This window comes from Canis lupus, chromosome 36 (genome assembly GCF_003254725.2).
Source record: "Canis lupus dingo isolate Sandy chromosome 36, ASM325472v2, whole genome shotgun sequence".
NCBI classification, from domain to species: Eukaryota; Metazoa; Chordata; class Mammalia; order Carnivora; family Canidae; genus Canis; species Canis lupus.
Window position 1 is genome coordinate 22,566,799 of NC_064278.1, and position 20,390 is coordinate 22,587,188.

The 20,390-nt window shown below is 41.0% G+C and overlaps 1 protein-coding gene across 1 annotated transcript in view; it reads right to left on the minus strand.

Moving 5' to 3' along the window:
- TTN (titin) overlaps positions 1–20,390 on the minus strand; it is a 274,428-nt gene that overhangs the window by 228,151 nt on the left and 25,887 nt on the right. Inside the window, 25 exon segments of the mRNA XM_049106193.1 lie at positions 376–501; positions 722–1,006; positions 2,865–3,096; positions 4,264–4,429; positions 4,519–4,660; positions 5,205–5,465; positions 5,900–6,160; positions 6,296–6,556; positions 6,649–6,912; positions 7,449–7,709; positions 9,623–9,883; positions 9,979–10,242; positions 10,352–10,624; positions 10,726–10,992; positions 11,608–11,889; positions 12,037–13,730; positions 13,834–14,002; positions 14,098–14,262; positions 14,384–14,655; positions 15,773–16,017; positions 16,118–16,351; positions 16,936–17,141; positions 18,807–18,949; positions 19,863–20,078; positions 20,186–20,246. Coding sequence (XP_048962150.1) covers positions 376–501; positions 722–1,006; positions 2,865–3,096; positions 4,264–4,429; positions 4,519–4,660; positions 5,205–5,465; positions 5,900–6,160; positions 6,296–6,556; positions 6,649–6,912; positions 7,449–7,709; positions 9,623–9,883; positions 9,979–10,242; positions 10,352–10,624; positions 10,726–10,992; positions 11,608–11,889; positions 12,037–13,730; positions 13,834–14,002; positions 14,098–14,262; positions 14,384–14,655; positions 15,773–16,017; positions 16,118–16,351; positions 16,936–17,141; positions 18,807–18,949; positions 19,863–20,078; positions 20,186–20,246 — 7,011 coding nt within the window.

A 20,390-nucleotide genomic window follows, 5' to 3' on the forward strand; every position in this document is an offset into this window, starting at 1 on the left:
CTATTATGATTAATAGAATAATAATTGTAGTTTTTGTTGTATTTTTTCAAGAGATAACAAAAGTTATCTAAGGGAACATGACATATTTTGAACATCAGAAAACACCAATCAAGTTCTTTTTTTCATTGTGGTTAAAAAAAAAAAACAAAACCACATAATATAAAATTTACCACCTTAACCATTCTTAGATATACATTCAGTGGTAGAAAACATGGCCTATTCCTTTATTCAGTAATTCATGTGAGTCTTCTGCAAGATTCCCATTAAAATCAAATTATGCATGAGAGATGTTTGTGATGGAGGGAAAGGCGAGAAAACTTTCCTCAGATAGTTCTTTGTAAATATTAGCAATGAAACCTTTGCTCATAAACCTACCTGTTCCAGAAACTCTGCATTGAAAACGGGCTGGCTGTCCCTCAGAAGTGACAGTGTCCTGAAGTGGGGTGATGATGGCAGGAGGATAAACTGGCATTTCCTGATCTGGAGACACGACCTCTGGAACTAAGAAAGGGACCACAGGATTTGTTATGATTAAGCCACAGTCCCCAGCAGAATGGAGAATGCTGATTTATCTTAATTCACCTGGCAGCGGGGCACCTTCTAAAAGTTGGGGAGCAACCTGCTTTTATGAGCTCTAAATTGTATTTACAAACACAGAGAACACAAAGGCGGGTTTCTTAAGGTTTCATATTAGGCTGAGAGGTAGCCAAGGCATTTCTACCTTCCACTGAGAGTGAGGCTGAGGTTGTGGCAACTCCATAGTCATTCTTGGCTTCACAGGTATAAACAGCTGCATCCTCTGGGAAGGCTTCAATGAGCAGAAGTGTGTACTCTTGCCCATCGTGAAGAAATTTGCACTTGAATCCAGTGGAAAGCAGCTGCTCTTCCTTGTACCAGGAAATCTTGGGCTGTGGTCTGCCGGATATCACAGCACAGAAGCGGGCAGGCTTGCCAGACTGCACAGTTGCAGGCTGGAGCTCCTGCAGAATCTGGGGCGGTTCTGGTGCTGGGGGTGAATGAAAACAAACAGCTGGTGAAACAGTGTGACAACACGGGAGAACGTGTGAAAGTCTATGTTCATCCGTGGCCAGTCGTGATGTGTTCAGAAACAAAACTTTGGAATTGTGAGATCTTTACTTGTGTCAGAGTATTAGAACATTCTTGGTGCTAAGAGGGAAGAAAACATTTGGAATGTTGCCCTCAAAGAGAGAGAAAAACTTTTTTTTTTTGGTATTTTTTTTTTATTGGAGTTCAATTTGCCAACATATATAACACCCAGAGCTCATCCAGTCAAGTGCCCCCCTCAGTGCCCATCACCCAGTCACCCCATCCTCCCCCACCCACCTCCCTTTCCACTACCCTTGTTAGTTTCCCAGATAGAACAACTTTAGAAAAAGATGTTTCTGGTATCCGAGGTCTGGTAAGGGGGTGTTGTTCAGAGTGTTAAGCTTGTCAACATAATATGATCACCCCTTTCCTTACTGGGGTCTGGGTGGGGGTGGAGATGGGCGGTAGTCTCAAGAATGTTAGAACAACTGCCACATGCTACCTGTTTTACATCATTTGGGCAAACCATGTGGCTCATCACATCCAGGATTGTTTGTTCTGCAAGTATTTGTGTATATGTGAGTCATTTCTTTATGTACAGATGCTAATGAGGTACAATCAGTAAGTATGAAACAAAGAAGTGTTATTCCAGATCTAGTTCAAGGCAATTAAGTAGACTTAAAAAAAAAAAAAAACCCTCACTTTCCCGCTATGCTAATTAAAGCATCTTCTCAGTGTTGGGATGAGGGAGGGGAACTGGGTATTTCATGGAATACAGAAATGGGGAGAAAGGACTTCTGTGAGGCTAGTTTCTGACCTTTACTTTTTCTGTGCCTCAGTCTCTCCTCTATTAATATAGAAATAATAAGAACTGGATGCCATGATGATTTGGTCTTCCTTCTAGGGATGATGGGAAGTTTGGCAATATGGCTCATTTTTATTAACTTGAGATGCTTGCCACTGTTCTTTCATCTGCTTCTGGGGCATTTGTTCAGGGACGACTCAAGGTTAAAATAAGGATGGGCAGTCCTTTTTCTTCTGTATTTAGGTTAGTCTCACTTCTAGGTCAACCTCAGATTCAGCTCTAAGTTTTCTAAAGAGAAAAGTGGATGGTTTAATGGTACTCCTCTGAGGACTTGGAATCCCCCTTAAAAGTAAGAGCCTCTGGTCCCAGGGTGTGGGGCAGAGAAAACCTGGCTCCATATTGCCTGTGGCTCTCTAGGCCCCCTGGGGTCTCAAAGAAGACTTCTGGATTTTCCCACTACACAGGAGAGGCTGGAAATGCCCCTGGGGCTTGGTAGCATTACTAGTCCTTAAGCAGCTGGGGTGAAGGGCAGACCAGCTGAAAGCTGTATCTGGAAAACCCACTGAGGGTCTATTAAAATTGATATACTGGGGGATCCCTGGATAGCTCAGTGGTTTAGTGCCTGCCTTCAGCCCAGGGCGTGGTCCTAGAGACCTGGGATCGAGTCCTACATCAGGCTCCCTGCGTGGAGCCTGGTTCTCTCTTTGCCTATGTCTCTGCCTCTCTCTGTGTGTCTCTCATGAATAAATAAGTAAAATCTTAAAAAAATTGATATACCATGGAGATTCAACTATGTTGACCAACTAATCCACTAGGCACTTTCTAGAAATGACATCTTTACAGTTTTTAATAGCAGCTGTCCCTTTACCACAATGTGAAAGTAAATGTGGCTGCAAACATATGAGTATCATGGCTTCTTTAGAAATTGCTTAGAAACCATTGGAACTTTAGGAATTTAAAGGGGAGGATTATTCCAGAAGGATCCACAAAATATGTTAATATCTCTACCTACCATTGACGTAGAGAGTAACAGAACTCCTGTTCCTTCCTGCCACGAAGGTGTATTCACCAGCATCGCTATGCCTGGTCTCAGAGATAAACATCCGGTGGATTCTTCTCTCCACCACATATTGGTGTCGTTCTTGAATTTGGAAATTGATTTCAATGCCATCTTTATACCAGTGGGCATCAACATCGTCTTCATTGACTTCAAACTCAACGACAGCACGTTGTTTCTCAATAACCTTTGATGGAGCAACATAAAAAGAGAATTGAAGCCTTGCTTTCCTTTCAGTTTTAACCTGTCTCTAAACACGCTCATTGCAAGAGCGGTGCTGAACCTATACGTTATGATATAAAAAGTTGTCTGGGGGTAGCACATTCTAATTTGTCCTGCATGACCTTAGACAAATGGCGCCCTAACTTCTTCTGTAGAGGATCATGCTTACACCTGCACTGAAGAGAGACGATTTGAATCCTTAAATGTTAGCTTCCGAACTAATAATAACTGAAATAATGACACCTTCCATCTGTGGGCTTGTTATTTTTGTAAAAGCTCTTCTACTCTTCAATTTGATTTCATGCGGTCTGAACAATAGCCTCCCGGGGTAGGCAGAAACTATTAGCCTCTTTTTTAAAAGTGAGGAAATCGAGGTTCAGGATTGGACAGTAAAGGATAGAAGACATATTCAGGTCGTCTGCATCCTCACCGAAGGCTTTGGCATCACCACGGCCCTAAGGCCTGTCACGCCTGCTTCTGCTTCACGCCTGCTTTTGGCATCACCACGGCCCTAAGGCCTGTCACGCCTGTCACGAGCAATATGATAAATCTAAATTCAAATGATATTTCTCTTAACATGTCATCGCCATGACCGCATTTGGGAAGACAGGCACTCGTGAGAACAGGCTCTGCACGTGTGGAAGAGCGAAGGGATCCGGCTCGGCACCCTTGCTAGGAGTCCAGCTTTGTTCAAACAGGCCCTCTTGGACCTCCGGAGTGTTCCAGGCCAAGGCCCTACGTACCTGCCTCTCCACAGTAGAGGCCCCCGAGGAGGTGCCACCTCATCCTACATTCCCTCAATTCTACTTGCTGTGTCAGCACCACAACTTCAATTTTAGTTCTCTGCTGGTTTGTGAGGCTTGGCAGGTGGCCATTTATTAGACAGTGAAGTTTCTACAGCTGCTTTAATTAAAGTATCTCGACAGCTGCTGAGGACACACTATTTCCCTAAGTGAGGGGAAAACTGTGACTGAGCGGATGTCGGATTAAGAGTCTAAGCCAGCTGGGATCAGCTGTTTTCATTCTTTAGAAGACTGGGGTTAGAAAACTTTAAAGTCAAAAAATTAAAATATCAAACTATGGAGTCTGAGCTATTGATGACACGTCCCCAAATTCAGCATGTAGACAATACCTGAACCTCCCTTTTAAGACTTCGGATGCGAACGTCTCTGCCCTCTACATAGAGGTTAGCAGTGGACATGTTGCCTCCCGCCACCACTGCGTACTGCCCGGCGTCAGACATCCGGGTGGATGGGATGAAGAGGCGGTGGACGTATTTCTCTTTCTGTATCTTTATTCTAGGAATGAAATGGAAATTGAAGTTTAATATATGGTCATTCAAAGCAAAGTGGGAATTACTAGAACGTAGCAAAGCCAAACGACCGACCTATCCACGCTTGGCAGTTCTTGGCCGTCTTTCATCCACTGGACGGTGATGTCAGGTTCAGAAACTTCACATTCAAACATGGCACGCTTCTTCTCAAGAACCTTAATGTCCTTAATGTGTTTCCTAAATTCTATATGACGAGCTGGAACACAGTATGTACAAAAATGAACCTTTCTAATAGTTTTAAGACATAACTCACAGAGTGCATAATCCACCCATGCAAAGCACTCAATTCAGGGCCTTTCAGTGTAGGCAGAGTTGTGCACTACCCCCGAAAGACCACACACCCCTTAGCCATCACCCTCTAACCATCACCTCAATCAAGGTTAGAATATTCTCATTACTCCCGAAAGACCATCCACCCCTTAGCCACCACCCTCCAGATCCCTCTTATGGTCTCCCCTCAGATTTAGGCCCCAATCTACATCTCTACAGATTTGTGTATTCCGACATTTCCTATAAATGGAATCATACCATATGTGGTCCTTTGGGACTGGCTTCTTTCACTTAGCATAAAGTTTTTAAGGTTCATCCACGTTGTGGCATTATCAGCACTTGCTTTTTATTGCTAACAATATTTCATTAAACATACACCACATTTTATTCATTAATGAATGCACTACTTAGTATTTTATATAGTGCGTCTGACATTTATTTTTATGGATAAGACATTTGTGAAACCATACCTTCCACATAAAGGGTGGCTGTTGATGTAGCTTTTCCAGCCACAAAGGTGTACTCAGCTGCATCCCCAAAGTGAACGTTCCTGATGTTCAGTGAGTGCGTAAGCTTCTTGGTTCGCATCTGACACCTGTCAGTTGATTTGATTTCCACGCCATTCTTTAACCATTTGTAAGAGATGCCTTCATAGTTCACTGTTACCTCAAAGGTAATGGTGTCTTTCTCTTCAGCATTGATGTCCTTCAGCATGGACGTAATCATGATTGCTGCAAAGGGGGAAGGAAATACACCCCAGGAGGCTTTGTGTCAATACGATGGGAGTTATAACAAGCACAGGGTGCCAACTAGGAATGTGTTCAGTATGTCTGTCAAGGTGATTAGAGCTCAGGGAGGTGGGCTATGACATCTTCCATATCTTCCAGGGACCCCTCTACAGGACAATATCAGTGACAGAGGAACAGAAAGAGCTAGCAATAGATCCTAGAGCCTCTTTTACAAGTAGCCTTTCAAGGCTACTCTAACCAGAAAATTTTATCCAGGTGGAGATGCAGGTGCCTAACTTAGGGTGAACACACGGTAGATGTTTCAATCAAGGATTTTAGGAATGGATTAACTGGCCAGGAAGGAATCGTGTAGGATATGGAGTAACAATGAGGTTACCAAGTATTTTATATCATTTTTTTTTTGTTCGTTTACTTACGGGTCACTTTCAGGGTGGCGCTGACTTGGTCATTGCCACAGACAAATGTATATTCCGCTGCGTCCTCCGTGCTGGTGTTCATGATGATCAGCTGGTGGAGTTTCCCTTGCACGACTATCTTGAACTTTTCACTCATCTCGATCTCCACGCCATTCTTTAGCCACATGGAAGGCACATTGAAGTGGGATACCTCACACTCGAAGGAGGCAGTTTTGGTCTCAGGTACCTCAATGTTTTTCATGGTTTTTGTAATATGTAATGCTTGGGAAAATCAAAAGCACTTCAGTTAATATATTTTATTTTAAAAAATGGGTAAAACCAACCAACCAGCCAACCAACCAAGGAGCACATGGGGATCATCCAGGGAAATGCCATAGGGGGCCATCTAATACTTACTCTCCACAAAAAGTTTAGCTTTGCATTCCAATTGCCCCACCACAGCTGTATATTCCCCAGCGTCCGCGGGGGAAATATGCTGCAGCATCAGCTTGTGGACCTTCCTTTCTGAGACCAGTCTGTGCTTGTCACTTGGCTTAATCTCCACATTCTTGTGGAACCATTTTACTGGAACTGTGTCATGGGAAACACTAACTTCAAAGGCAACGGTGGCATTTTCCAGGGCGGTCACATCTTTTGGCTTTTTAATGATCTTGACAGCTGATGAGGAAAATTAAACCAGTTCAGTTACACGGTTAACTTAGCAGTAACCATATATTGGCTACTTGTAAAATGTGTCCAAACCAACTTACTCTCAACGTGCAGCCTGGCACTGGCTCCTAACTTTCCAAGCTTGAAGCCGTATACAGATTCATCCACAACAGCACAGTTTTTAATCCTGAGAGTGTAAACTGTTCCTTTGACTGAGATGTCGTACTTGTCATTGGATTGCAGCACAACCCCATTTTTGATCCACTGGACGCCTTTTACATTAGGATGAGTAAGCTCAACAGTGAAAACAGCATCCTGCGTCTCTGTCACTGTGAGGTTCTTCAGAGTCTTCTTAATTTTGACAGCTGAAGACAAATTTATGATTCGTTTAGGAAATAAAGATGGTATGATCAAGTAAAAGAAGTGCTGGAATAAGATCATTAGCTGGTCATGTTGCAAAAGAACGATTATCAAAAATTTTGCAGTCATGCAGCACCTCTATTTTAAAAGACACCTTGAAATTATTTAGGAAAACCTGAGACCCAGTTTGAAATGTACACTGCACAATGATTTTTCTACATTTGAATGAGATGAAGTTTGCATAGCCAGATACTAATAGCTTAATAGACTGGGGGAAGAGCAAAAGAGGGATAGAGAATGAGAGTGTCTAATTAGGCATTCCTCTGAGCTAATTAGGCTGTTCCTCTGAAATGGCTTCTTCACAGAAACACATCTCAAAAGCAATGTTACACCTTGTGGTACATGGCTCAGGAAGTTTTGAGAGTTTATAATGATTTCGTGAAGTTAAGATTTTTGGCATCCCGAATGGTTATACCATTGACTTTTAAAACGATAACTGTCAAGAATGATGCAGAATGAATACATCTGTTATATCACTAACCTTCAACTTTGAGTTTGGCAGATGTTTTGGAGGTGGCCACCTTGTAGGTGTATTCTCCGATGTCATCTAATTTGGTGGCAGCAATGATAAGTCTCCTTTTGTGGCCATCAGATTCACTTCTGATGTTGTTACTCAGTGGTAGGTGTTTGCCATCCTTCAGCCATTCGCCTTCGGAATCTGGGTTGGCAACTTCACATTCAAACACAGCTTCCTGCGATTCAGCCACAGTCTGATCTGTGAGTGGCTTGGAAATGGCGCCCCCTTTGGAACAAGAGAAGTACAAATGTGAGTCCTTTAAAAAATATTTAATACACAAAGATACCTTTGCACAATTAAATATAAAGTATCACATTTTAAAACATGATTTTGAATATCATGAAAGGTCTACTAGAATTATTTTTGCTCATATTGAGATGATATCACAAAACCCTATTCTACTGAGCATGATTGGTAACCAGGGAAAATACTGGAATCAGGAAGGTTCTGCAAAGGGAAAGCAACTGCTAATATAGAATTTTGAGAACCGTACCACCTGGGTGGCCTCTAACTCAATGTCTCCTTCAAAAGTATTCTACTTAGTTTTCTAACTATTGTTTGCTGCAAATATGTCTAATATTTGATTGAGAAAAGAAGTGCTAAGCAAAGTGTTCAGACATTAATATTTCTTCGTTTAGACTCTAAGATTCGATCCTTACATACTAAAAATCATTGTTATTTTTCAAGATTTAATTATTTACTTGAGAGAGAGGAGGGAGAGGGGAAGAGAGAGGAAATGAGAGAGGGGGAGTGGGGAAGAGAGGGAGGGAGGGAGGGAGGGAGAGAGAGAGAGAGAGAAAGCGCACACACAAGCAAGCCATGGTAAAGGGAGGAATCTTCAAGCAGACTCCACACTGAGCACACAGAGTGATGTGGGGCTTGATCCCAGGACCCTGAGATCATGACCTGAGCTAAAATCAAGAGTTGGCTGCTCAACTGAACCACCCAGGCACACCTGCAAAATCACTGTTTTGACATGTGTTATCTCTTTTGTGAAGCTTCCTTCCCCTATTGCCTCCATGGCCATTATCCACTGGCAGAAAAAAAATTACTCCTTCAGCAAGTTAGTTGCTGATGTATCTGTCCCTTTTTAAATTGTGAATTCCTCAAGATAAAAATATCCTACTTATTCATTCTTGTGTCCCATGTTTCTAGTAGTGTCTTGCCTGTGGTAGGTCCTTAAAAAAAAATGTTGAGTAAAATCATATAGAGGCTCATAGTTTTTCCTTGTTTGTAACACATTTAAAAACATGCAATCAATATTAGACACGTCAAAGTGCAGGATCTAAAATTTTGAATCGGAAGTTTTTTCCATGGTCAAATATCTGAGGAAATACTATAATGTAATGAAGTATAAGCCATGAAACTTTCACATAAAGTAGGACACACAATTCCCATATGGACTTTACAATTTAATCCTGATGTCATAGCTCAACTCCTCAAGAGTTAAATTGTAATGAACCAAACAAATTAATGATGACTTCTAGTTTTTCTTGACAATTGATTTACGCTTTTGGTTTTTCATTTTGAAGCAAGGGATTTCTGCTGAATGAGAATGGTTTACTTCATGTCATAAGAAAGAGATACACAGAGTTACATTTTAAAATATTCATTGGGTTCATAAAACAAATATGAAGGGAAGAAAGGAAACAAAAGTTAGAAACAAGAGTGATTTTTTAAAAAAGACATACACCTTTAGAGTAGGAAATTTTAAATAAATCTCAGCTCAACAAATGATTATTGATCATCTATCATGTGCAATATGTTAGAGAACACAGATGAGAAAGAAGCAATTCCAGATTTGGGGAGCTTATACTCTGATGTGAGAAGATACGGCAATAACCCAAGTATGTGATAAGGGCTACGGAAGAGACACACACAAAATAATCCTGAGGTTGGAGCAGTAAGATCTTACTCAAATGGGAAGATTAAAGAAGTCTTCACAAGAAGATGGCATTTGAGGTAGGTCTGCCCAAAAGAACATGGTGGGGACAGTGTTGAGGTAACTATTGGCTTCGAGAACAGCAGAAGCATGGAAGTACAAATTGATGGGAATTTGAAAGGAAATAGGCCACAATTTCTTAAATTAAAACAACTGTCCCACATAAGAACTTAGATTAAATGATAAATGTACCAACCTGCCACAGTAAGTTTTCCAGATGTCATATTTTCTCCGGCAAAAAATGTGTATTCTCCTTCATCATCTTTCATCATATTTAGAACTGTCAACTTATATATTTTTCCATGAGCTTCGATCTTATATTTGGAACTGGGTTTGATTTCCTTGCCCTTAAAATTCCACAAAACATCAATTCCTGAGTGGGACAGCTCCACTTCTAAGACCACGTTTTGGGTTTCTGTACAGGTAAGGTCACGAAGACCTCTGATAATTTTAATTTCTGGGGGGGAAAAAAGAAGATAATCACTTGGTGACTATTACACTGGGAAAACAGAAGGCTTAAAACACTGATAAATTAAACGGAAGAATCCTTACTTTCCACAGAGACATCACAGCTCGTTTCAACCCTGCCAACCATCAGCTTGTAAGGTCCTTCATCGGAAGCGTGGGTCCGGTTAATCACTAGTCGCTGCTTAGTGCCTTTGACAATGGCTTGTACGCGATCATCAGGTTTGATTTGTTCATCATTTAAGTACCATTTAACAGAGGTCACGTCAGGGACCGAGACCTTACATTCGAGCACAGCCCTGGTACCCTCAAGCACATTAACATCCTTTAGGGGTGTTATCACATCAACACCTGCAAAACCACACACACAAATAAAAGATTTGTGAATGTGAATTTTATTTTAAATGCCTGCTTATTAAAGTTTTCCACCTAACACATAAAATATGTAAGCTGCGCTCACTGTAGACAGAGACGCGCCCACTGGTTGATAGTCCGAGGGATGGAATGGTGAAGGAGTAATTTCCAGCATCCTCCTTGGTCATGTCTTCAATAAGCAGCATGTGTGACTGTTTGTCTATCACAATGTGAACCCTGTCGCTGGGCTGCACTTCTTGGCCATCTTTCATCCAGACACCTTCCACGTTCTCTAAGGAGACCTTCACTTCAAGCTGAACGATGTCACCTTCACAGACTTTTTGATCACTAAGTCCTTGTAGGATAGCAATGGGGCGGGCTGTGAAATATGGGGAGAAAAAAGAAGCACGTGATGATCACTTCTTTATCAATAAGCCTTAATGATACTCAGCGAAGGCCAAGAGGAACAGGGAGGCTTACGTTTCATCTTGAGTTTACAGGTTGTCTTTTTCCCATCGACAACAAAGCTATACTCCCCCTGGTCCTCTTTGGTCACATCCTTAACCGTGAGGTTCTGGCGTCCACGGCGAGATGTAATTGTGTATTTGCCATTGGATTTCAGCTCCACGCCATTATGATACCATTTGCCTTCTATATTTTCTGGGGATATGACGCACTCTAACTCTCCTGAAAATGATTCCGGAACTTCGATGTCCTGAAGTTCTTTCACAAACTCAACCACTGCACCTGAGGCATAAGATAAAGGGAAGTTAATTTCTCTGGAGAGCTAGGCATCTAGACTCAGGGTTGAAAACATTCCTTGTAAATCTCTTAAGTCCCCCCACCCCATGCTATCAGGAATATTCTTAAATATCTAACCACTGATAGGCTGAGAAATATATTTTGAAGAAAAAGAAGCTATTTTGATTTTTTAATTATCTTTTGTTTATTTTTAAAAGATTTTGTTCATTTGAGAGTGAGACAGTGAGAGAGAGAGAGAGAGAGAGAGAGAGCAGGAGAAGGGCAAAGGGAGAGATCCCAGGACCCTGGGATCATGATCTGAGCTAAAGGCAGATGCTTAACGGACTGAGCCAGCCAGGTGCCCCTAAATTATTTTTTGAAGCACAGAATTTTATTTCGATATGAACATTTAAAAAACGAGACATCAAAATAACCTTGGTTTTTAAAAATTCAAATTGTCAATATTCTTAATTACTGGTATAAGTTCAGGAATCCTGCCATGGAGCTTATATCCAATTCCCAAATAATTCCTTTTATGAGAGGAAACCTGCAAAGCTACCTTCATCCCATACTAAGGGTGACTTTAGAACTTAAATAAATAGTGAAATTATTATTTATTACCTTCGACAATAAGTTTCGCTGTTGTTTTTACGTTTTCATCTTCCACGAGGACGCAGCTGTAGTCTTCGGCGTCGGCCGTGTCAATCGTCAGTATGGAGAGGAAGTGAACCTTCCTGTCAGAGTGCATCCTGTACTTATCTCCCGCATGAACCTCCACACCATCTTTATACCACTTCACTTTGACAAATGGCTCTGAAGTTTCACATTCAAAGGTTGCCATGGTGTCCTTTTCCTTAGCAACCACATCTTGTAATTCCTGCGTGAAAATGATCGATTGCTTGGCTACAAGGAAAGGGGGGGAGAGAAAGACATCACATTAAATTAAACCCACAATTTGAATAATGGGAAAAGAAAATCAAAAGAAATGCACTAATGGATATTCACGGATAAATAGAGACAGATCCATCAAACCAAAGACATTCAAATTACCTTGGACAAGTAAGAACGCATGGCTTGAGGTTTCGCCAGCTATGTTGATGGCTTTCACCATGATGCTGGCCGAGTCCTCAGGAGTCACATCTCTTATGACCAGTTCACAAACGTTGTCTTCAGGCCAGTACCAGTAGATTCGGTCAGAGCGTTCGATCTTGACACCATTTTTGTACCATTCACATTCAGGATCTGGTTTCCCCACCACTCTGACCCGGAAGTGTGCATCAGATCCTTGGCCCACTGTTTGGCTTTGGATTCTTTCAAAGATTTTCGGTGCCTCCATGCTAGGACTCAGTTCAATTTTATCAGGTTTAAATGTCGGGATAGTGATCTTGCCTTCTTCCATGAGGGCTTTCTTCTCCTCTTCAGTTAATTCTTTGGTCCAGTGGAGAAGCTCATCTTTTGTCTTCCTGAGGAGCTCTTCATAGGACTCATCCTTCTTCCGAGACTTGAGCTCCACCGCAGTGATGGCTTCATAATATCCCTCCTCGGTTCTGCGCTTGAACTTACTGCGCAGCTCTTCTGACTCTTCAGATACTTTTTCGTGGGTAATTCTTTCAGCCCTTTTCAATTTCACAGCTTCCTTGGCTTCGGTGGTATCAACAGGCCTATCTACTTTTTGTACTTCAAACTGAAGTTTTCCAGGTTCGTGTACGTGGAACTCGGGCTTTGGTTCCGGGGCTCGCCTGAGAACAGACCTAAAATCTTCCCTCTGCTGGATCTCAAGTTTCACCTTATGCTCTATTACACCTTCGGGATTTTCGGCGGTGACCTTGACTTCCCCCGTATCGTATGATTTGCAGTCCACAATGTCCAAATAATGAATGCCATCGTAGCGAACTCTGAACCTTTTGCTTTTGCGGATCAGCTGTCCATTGAGGTACCAGTTGACTTTGGGTTGAGGGTAACCTGTCACCCGGCATCGGAATCTAGCGGTCTCCCCTTCCAGTACTCTTACTGGCTCTGGGAACAAGACGATGTCTGGTTTTTGCTTCTCTTTCTGATCTGTCGTTACACCTGTCAGCGCACCTTCGTGAGCCATCCTCTCTAATTCTTCAATTCTCTGTAGGCCTTTCCTCCCCTCAGGCAACTGAGATTCTTCCACAAGACTCTTTTCATCTTTAACGATAAGTGTGGCAGATGTGTGATCCGTTCCATATTTGTTAGTAGCTCTGCAGGTAATGATACCACTGTCTCTGGAATATGCAACTCCATAATCAAGGCTGCAATACCCAAACTCATTGATCATACGGAGCCTGTTGGCTGCTTCAAGTGGCTTTCCATCGTGGAGCCATTCCACCACCATCGTTGGGTCACCAATGGGTGTTAGCCTACACTCAAAGTGGGCAGGCCCAAAGCGCTTGAGTCTCAAGGAAGTGAGTTTTTTCTTGAAAAATGGTTTTTGTTGTTTCTCTTTATCATAGAGGTCACCCTCTTCCCATTGCTCCTGACCATATCGCAGATGGAGGGGCTCCAGTTCTGGGGCTGCAATCTCCTTTGCTCTGTACGTCCCTCGTGGGATGATCAATTTTCTCTCGGGTTCAGGCTCTGCAAACTCGACCTCAACATTCACTTTGCATCTCGTGGTGTCTCGGCCAGCCTTATTAATGGCAGTTGCAGTATACCAGGCCGAATCCTGGCTGACGGTGGAATCAATTTTAAGGGCGGCTTCTCCCTTGGTGCCTTCAATTCTGCAAAAGGTGAAAAGGAAATCAATACAGAAGTAGTGATTGCTTCCTTGGCTATTGGATTTGTATAATGAGCTTAGTTTTTATTATTTTCAAGTAAACTCACCTGATTTTGGGATATTTATGAGGTACAATGATGTCACTGTTTTTCAGCCATACAATATCAGGGTTGGGATTACCCGTAGCTCTGACCTTCATTTCAAGTCGAGAACCTTCCTTTATATTGACATTTTTAAGCTTTTCTACGAACATCGGTTTTACCTGATGTTCCACAGCTGGAAGAGAAAGGTTATGATACAGAGTAAGTAGGACTGAAATACCTGTTTATGGCCCAAGTGATAAGGTAGTTTCTTTTTTTAAGAGCAAATACCTTCCACAGTTAAAATCACTGAAATTGAAGATTTGCCTGCCCTGTTTTGGGCAACCACAGTCCATTCCCCAGAATCACTGGGCGTTGCAGGGACAATAATCAGCGATTGGGTACCATCTTCTTTAATGACTACTTTATGGGTATAATCATTGACAATTTGCTGGCCTGTAAAAAATTAAGTAAAAAGGAAAACACATATCAAAATAATTGTTTTTAAAGTGTTGCACACATCTACTAACTTAATTTTGCATTTAATGATCTACAAGTAAAAACTCATCATACTTACCATCATGAAACCAGAAGGTCTCTGGCATAGGTCTACCAACAACTTTTAAGTCAAATCTGGCAGTCTGCCCTTCTAAACATTTGAAAGAAGCAGGCTTTAACACAAAGACCGGCTTATACAGTCTCTCAAGTTGTGACTCATCGGTTTCCTCCAGCCTACGTCCAGGCGACATCCTTGCAGGGGACATCCGTGCAGGGGACATCCTTGCAGGGGACATCCGTGCAGGAGACATGCGTATAGGAGATCTACTCACTGAACGTGGAGAGATAGATCTGAAAAACAAAGGCAAAACAGAATATTTTCATGAGGCATAGAGAAAACACAGCAAAACAAACCTGTTTAACGTTATTTTAGAATTGACTTCATGTCCATTTTGGAAGGCACTTCAAAATCATTGGGACCCAAAACAGAATATATTATTATTGCCCCCAAATCTATGTTTTTCATAGATCCTCAATTACAGTCAGTAATTCTTCAACCATAGCCAGGTACCCAGCCTTAAAATCTTGGAGCAATTCTTCCATAGTTTTTCCCCTCCCCCCCCATTTAATTAGTCACCAAACCCTTTGGATTCATCTGCCAAAACATCTCAATAAATATCAGTTGGTTAAATAAGCCAGTGAATACATTTATAGAAAAAGAAAAATAGAATTTTTTAGCCTAGAGAAGGGAAAATGTAGAAATTGTATTTGAAGAAAACCCAAACCCTACTTGCACATCACAGTCAGACTGGCTTGGATTGAATTTCAAGTGTTGGCACCACCACTTACAGGGCAAGTGTAAGACAATTTTCATAGGCTCATAGAGACCAAATGCTCCCACTTCTAAAGTAGTAATACTAATACCTACATTGCAGAGTTGTATAAATTAGTGATAACTTATATAAAATTAGGGGCTTAGTAAACCTTTACAGTTTTCTTTTTTATGAAAGATTTTATATGTTTATGAGAGAAAGAGAGAACACGAGCATAAGCGAGGGGAAGAGAGGGAGAAGCAGACTCCCTACTGAGCAGAGAGCCTGACTCGGGGCTGGATCCCAGAACCCTGAGACCATGACCTGAGCTGAAGGCAGCCGCTAAATTGACTGAGCCACCCAGGTGCCCCAACCTATATAGTTTTTAGAGTATTAGTTACAGTGCTGGCAAAATGGATAGCATGCTACACTAATGAAAATGCCTTGCTCACCTTACACAGGGGCAAGAAATAACAATACATAGCAATCATCTGTATTGCTAATGGCAAATTTCTGTGCTTTCTGAGCCTTATTATTATTATTATTATTATTATTATTATTATTATTTATTATCTCTGACACAATAGCAATTTGCTACTGGGATATTTGGGGTTTTAAACAATTTAAATCTTAACCCAAATTATTCTAAGTATTACCTGATTCTGCTCACTGGCTCTGGTGTGGGTATGTAAGTCGGAGCACCAAGAGGCGCAGCAGGCTCTACATACAATTTCCCTGAGCAAATTGCATTTCCTTTCATATTGCTGGCAAATGCAGTATAGATGCCTTCATCTTCTGGAAGAACAACTGGTATGCGCAGACTAGCTCTGCCATCTTGCAGGAATTCCATTTGGTATCTCTCTCCATGCTTGATGCGCTTGCCATCTTTGTACCATGCAATCTGCAAATAATATCATGTATAGTTGAAAAAATTAGATCAAATTGTTATTGTAACCAATCTGTATTTTATTGTAGTGTGAGGTATGACGTTTATATTTTACCTTGGGTAATGGATATCCAGACATCTTGCAATGAAAAGTGACACCCATCCCCTCAAGAATTCTATAATTCTTGATTCTTAAGTCAAATCCTGCTTCAATAGCTTCAGATTCAGAAATGTCAACTGCCATCTTTTCTTCTCCATCTTCTTCAAGAAGTTCTTCTAAGGTAGTCTTTATTATTCTGTATTCAATTTCTTTGATAAGCCTCTCTTCAAAGGAAGAAATATGGAATTCCTATATAGTAAAAAAAAATGACAGTTGGTTAAAAAATATATATCCTGACTGACAAAAATAATCTTTAGGACTATTAGTTTCAAAGATAAGGACTGGTTATGGTTTTTGACTGGGAGAAAATTCTAGAAGGCTTTTTGGTTTTGCTTTTGTGTGTGTGTGTGTGTGTGTGTGTGTTTTCCTGGTTCTGGTTTTTAGAGAGAATTAGATGAGTCACTCTTTTGTTTTTTAATCTACATTATCATCATTTTTCCCAGTTCATGTTGGGGAATCTTGGGACAAAGATATTCTCAGGGCACAGGTTACATTTGGGATGTTCACATCCTACAGATGAAAGGATCTGGGCAATAGTGAATTTGGTCATCCTAATATTTGTCTTTTTCTACATATATGGAATCCCTGTTTCTAAAGCCACATTGTGCAACATTTCATGAAGATTAAGGAAACTCATCAGCATTGAACTTGGACACACTAATTGTAGTCTAACCTTGACCCCATTCCTGGAAAATGAAAATATTAAAAAGAGGGGCATTGTGGACGGTAAGTATAATTTATGAACTGAATTACTTGGTCATTCTTCTACTCACCTGTTCTTCTACAAAAGTTCTGACCATTACAGTATCTTTGGCCATTTTTTTCCTAATTAAGGCCTGTTCCTTTTCATACTCTTTTTCATAATCAGAGTATAAAAATCCAGGTGCCATTTCTCCAACTTTGGGTTCTTGCACAAATGCAGTCATTTGTGTCTGGTAAAGCATTTCTTGCTGGGACTTCATCAGTGACTCATATTCAGCTAGGAGTTAGGAACACCAGTTAGTTTTTTTTTTTTAAGTTTTCATTTAAATTCCAGTTAGTTAATATACAGTGTAATAGGAGTTTCAGGCGTGCAGTACAGTGATTCAACACTTCCATACATCACCTGGTGCTCATCACAAGTGGATCCCTTAATTCCCATCACCTATTTCACCCATCCTCCTGCCCACTTCCCTTCTGGTAACTTTCTGTTTGTTCTCTATAGTTAAGAGTCTGTTTTTTAGTGTGTTCTCTTCTCTCTCTCTCTCTCTCTGTCTCTCTCTCTCCCATTTTGCTCATTTGTCTTAAGAATATGAGTTAATTTTAATGTTCTTATGAATAAGTGTTCATGCTGCTTCATTCAAGCAAACCCAACACTAGGGAAAATTGATAACCAAAAGCTGGATTTTCCACATGCACTTATTAAAGTGCTCAACCTACGTTAGATTGAATTTCAAAACCAAATTTTCATTAACAAGTCAAAGTAGCACTACTATTGTATTAAAAAAAAACCCTTTATTAGCAGTCAGTTCTTTAGGATCTATCCTGGTAGTCTTCCTAATTTGCTGTGTGGTTTTTGGCAACTCATTAATCTTCCTGGGTCTTGAGTGTTCTATCTGCTAAATGAGGAGAATATCCTAACTTTCTCAAGCGGGTCTTATGCAGATCAAATGAGACAGAACATGGGATGTCCGCTGTAAATGTGAACAATTAAGCAAAATTAAATGTGACCCACAGATATATTTTGTTTGGCCTGAATGCCATTATAACTTTTTGTCATATTACCTTGAATACCGACCAGTCTTGATTTCCAGGTTTTCTTTTTCTTTTTAAGATTTTATTTATTTGAGAGAGAGTGAGCTCATGAGAGAGAGCACACATGAGCAGGGAGAAGGAGAAGCAGACTCCCCTGCTGAGCAGGGAGCATGACATGGGGCTCGATCTTAGGACCCTGGGGTCATGACCTGAGCCAAAGGCAGACACTTAACTGACTGAGCCACTCAGGGGCCCCTCTTTGTGTGTGTGTGTGTTTTCAAAGATTTACTTATTTATTTCAAAGAGAGAGAGAGTGCCTGCATGCATGAGCAGGGGAGGGGCACAAGGAAAGGGAAAGAACTTCAGGCAGACCCTTCACTGAGCATAGAGCCTGATGTGGGGCTTGATCTCACAATCCTGAGATTGTGACCTGAGCCAAAATCAAAAGTCGGATCCTCAAACAACTGAGCCAGGTTTCCTTTAAAAATATCAGAAACTCTAGAAACATTGAGCCTGGCATGTGTGTGCCTGGCAACAACACAGTGGAGGTAGGGAGCTACTAGACCCTTCATAGTTTCCAGTTTGCCACTGTCTTCATTGCACTCACTAACACTATCTGCCTGGATCTTGAAGGCAACTGGATTTGGAATCCCTGCGTCTTCAAAACATGCCTGCGCCAGAGAGAAAGTAAGGGCTAGAATCTTGAAGTTTAGCACCAGTATGGCTTTTGAGGCCATGTGGTCTAAAACATTTCCCTTACAGTGAAGGCCAAAAGGGGGCAGCGACGTGAGACAGAGCCAGGATCAGAACGGGGATATTTTAACAGGCCTTTTGACAAACACACAGCACTGCTACTTCTCCATATTTCATTCCTATCAGGCCCACAGAAACTACTCAGGGCTGCATTTACCTTCTTCAAGCAGGGAGGCAGATGCAGAAGTCTCGCCATGCTTATTACGAATAACAATAGTATATTCTCCAGCATCATCGGCAAAAGTCATCGAAATCACCAGTCTGCACTCCCCAGTTTGCTTGTTGTAACTCACTTTGTATCTAGAAATGAACATACATAAAATTCAGTCACAAATAACGCTGTGTGAATAACCCTCATTTCGATCCGTGGTATGAAATTCAATGATCTTAAATATGTGACTAAGCTCCATATAGAAAATAAGATTGCTGATAATTGAGGAAAATGCACAGACATGAGTAATGAGGGTGAAACAACTTAAAATTTTCATTGTAAATAAGGTTCATATATTCTTTGAAATTAAAAAATGAATATAATGCTACTAGAATCAGCCATATGGGAAGGGCTTTGGTGCTTAATGTTAGCAAATGATGAGGTCAGTTAAACACTTGGATATTCCTCTTTGTTCATTATTTTGCTCCCATGTGAAGATCAAATGAATAATCAAAATAATAAGTTCCTTTAAACACTTCAATAGTAAGCCTCTGGTATGCTATATTTTTTTTCTTACTAAGATAGAACAGCTACAGTTTTTGATTTGTTATTAAGTTGCAGAAAATTCAAAGCTAAATTTTACATCCAATTATAGCAAATTTATTAGCATAGATGTTCATACATAACTCACTTCCTTCTTCACTACAGGACTCTTATTCTTTTATCTTTTAGTGACTTAATTATTATACATTTTTATTGAACGCTGTCTTGGGTACTTTCTAGAACACATGTGCGTAAACATCCACATTTTCTCTATTTCACCAGCACTATACACGAATCAAACTAGAATCCAGAAAACAGTATATCTTTATCCATTTTTAGCACATAGCTTTGTTTCTCAGTAAGACTTTGTGCAAAAATGTAAAAATCCCTCAAAATATCCTCTGAAGTTTCCATAATGAGGGCGCTTACATTGGGGGTTGGGGGTTAAGCCTATTTCTCTGTAGGCTTCATATACATATCATACAAATCACAAGAACTGCCAGTCGGCCATCAAAATACCTGTATCCCGTGGTTAGAGGGACACCAGATTTTTTCCAGTAGACGTGGGGCTTTGGATTGCCTCCAACTTGACATTCAAACACAATGCTCCCACCTTCCACCAGTTTCTGGACCACTGGTTTTGTAATAAAGAAAGGAGCGGCAGGTTCTCCGGGCTCTGCTTGTTCCTCTGTGATGCTAGTATCCGTCATTACCACATCTCTTGACTCTACAAAGCTGGAAAAAGAATTCCCTTCATATTAGCTTCTGGGGTTGCAATCTGCCAACGGGACAGGAAAAAAAATTCAAAACTGTACTAGAACAAAAGCCAAAGAATGTTTTACCGTTTCTCTTCGGTGGTCAATTTCTCAGTCACGGTTGTTTCCTTTTCAAATTCTTCTGATGCTAGAAGAACAAACAAGTTTCTCATCTAAGTCAGGCATTTAGTCCATTTTGTTAGTGACCTCTGCTTAGCACGATAGTTAAGTTGGCCCCCTAGTCTCCCCCCACTTCCCAAAGGCGCCACCGTTACAAGGTGCGCAGAAACCG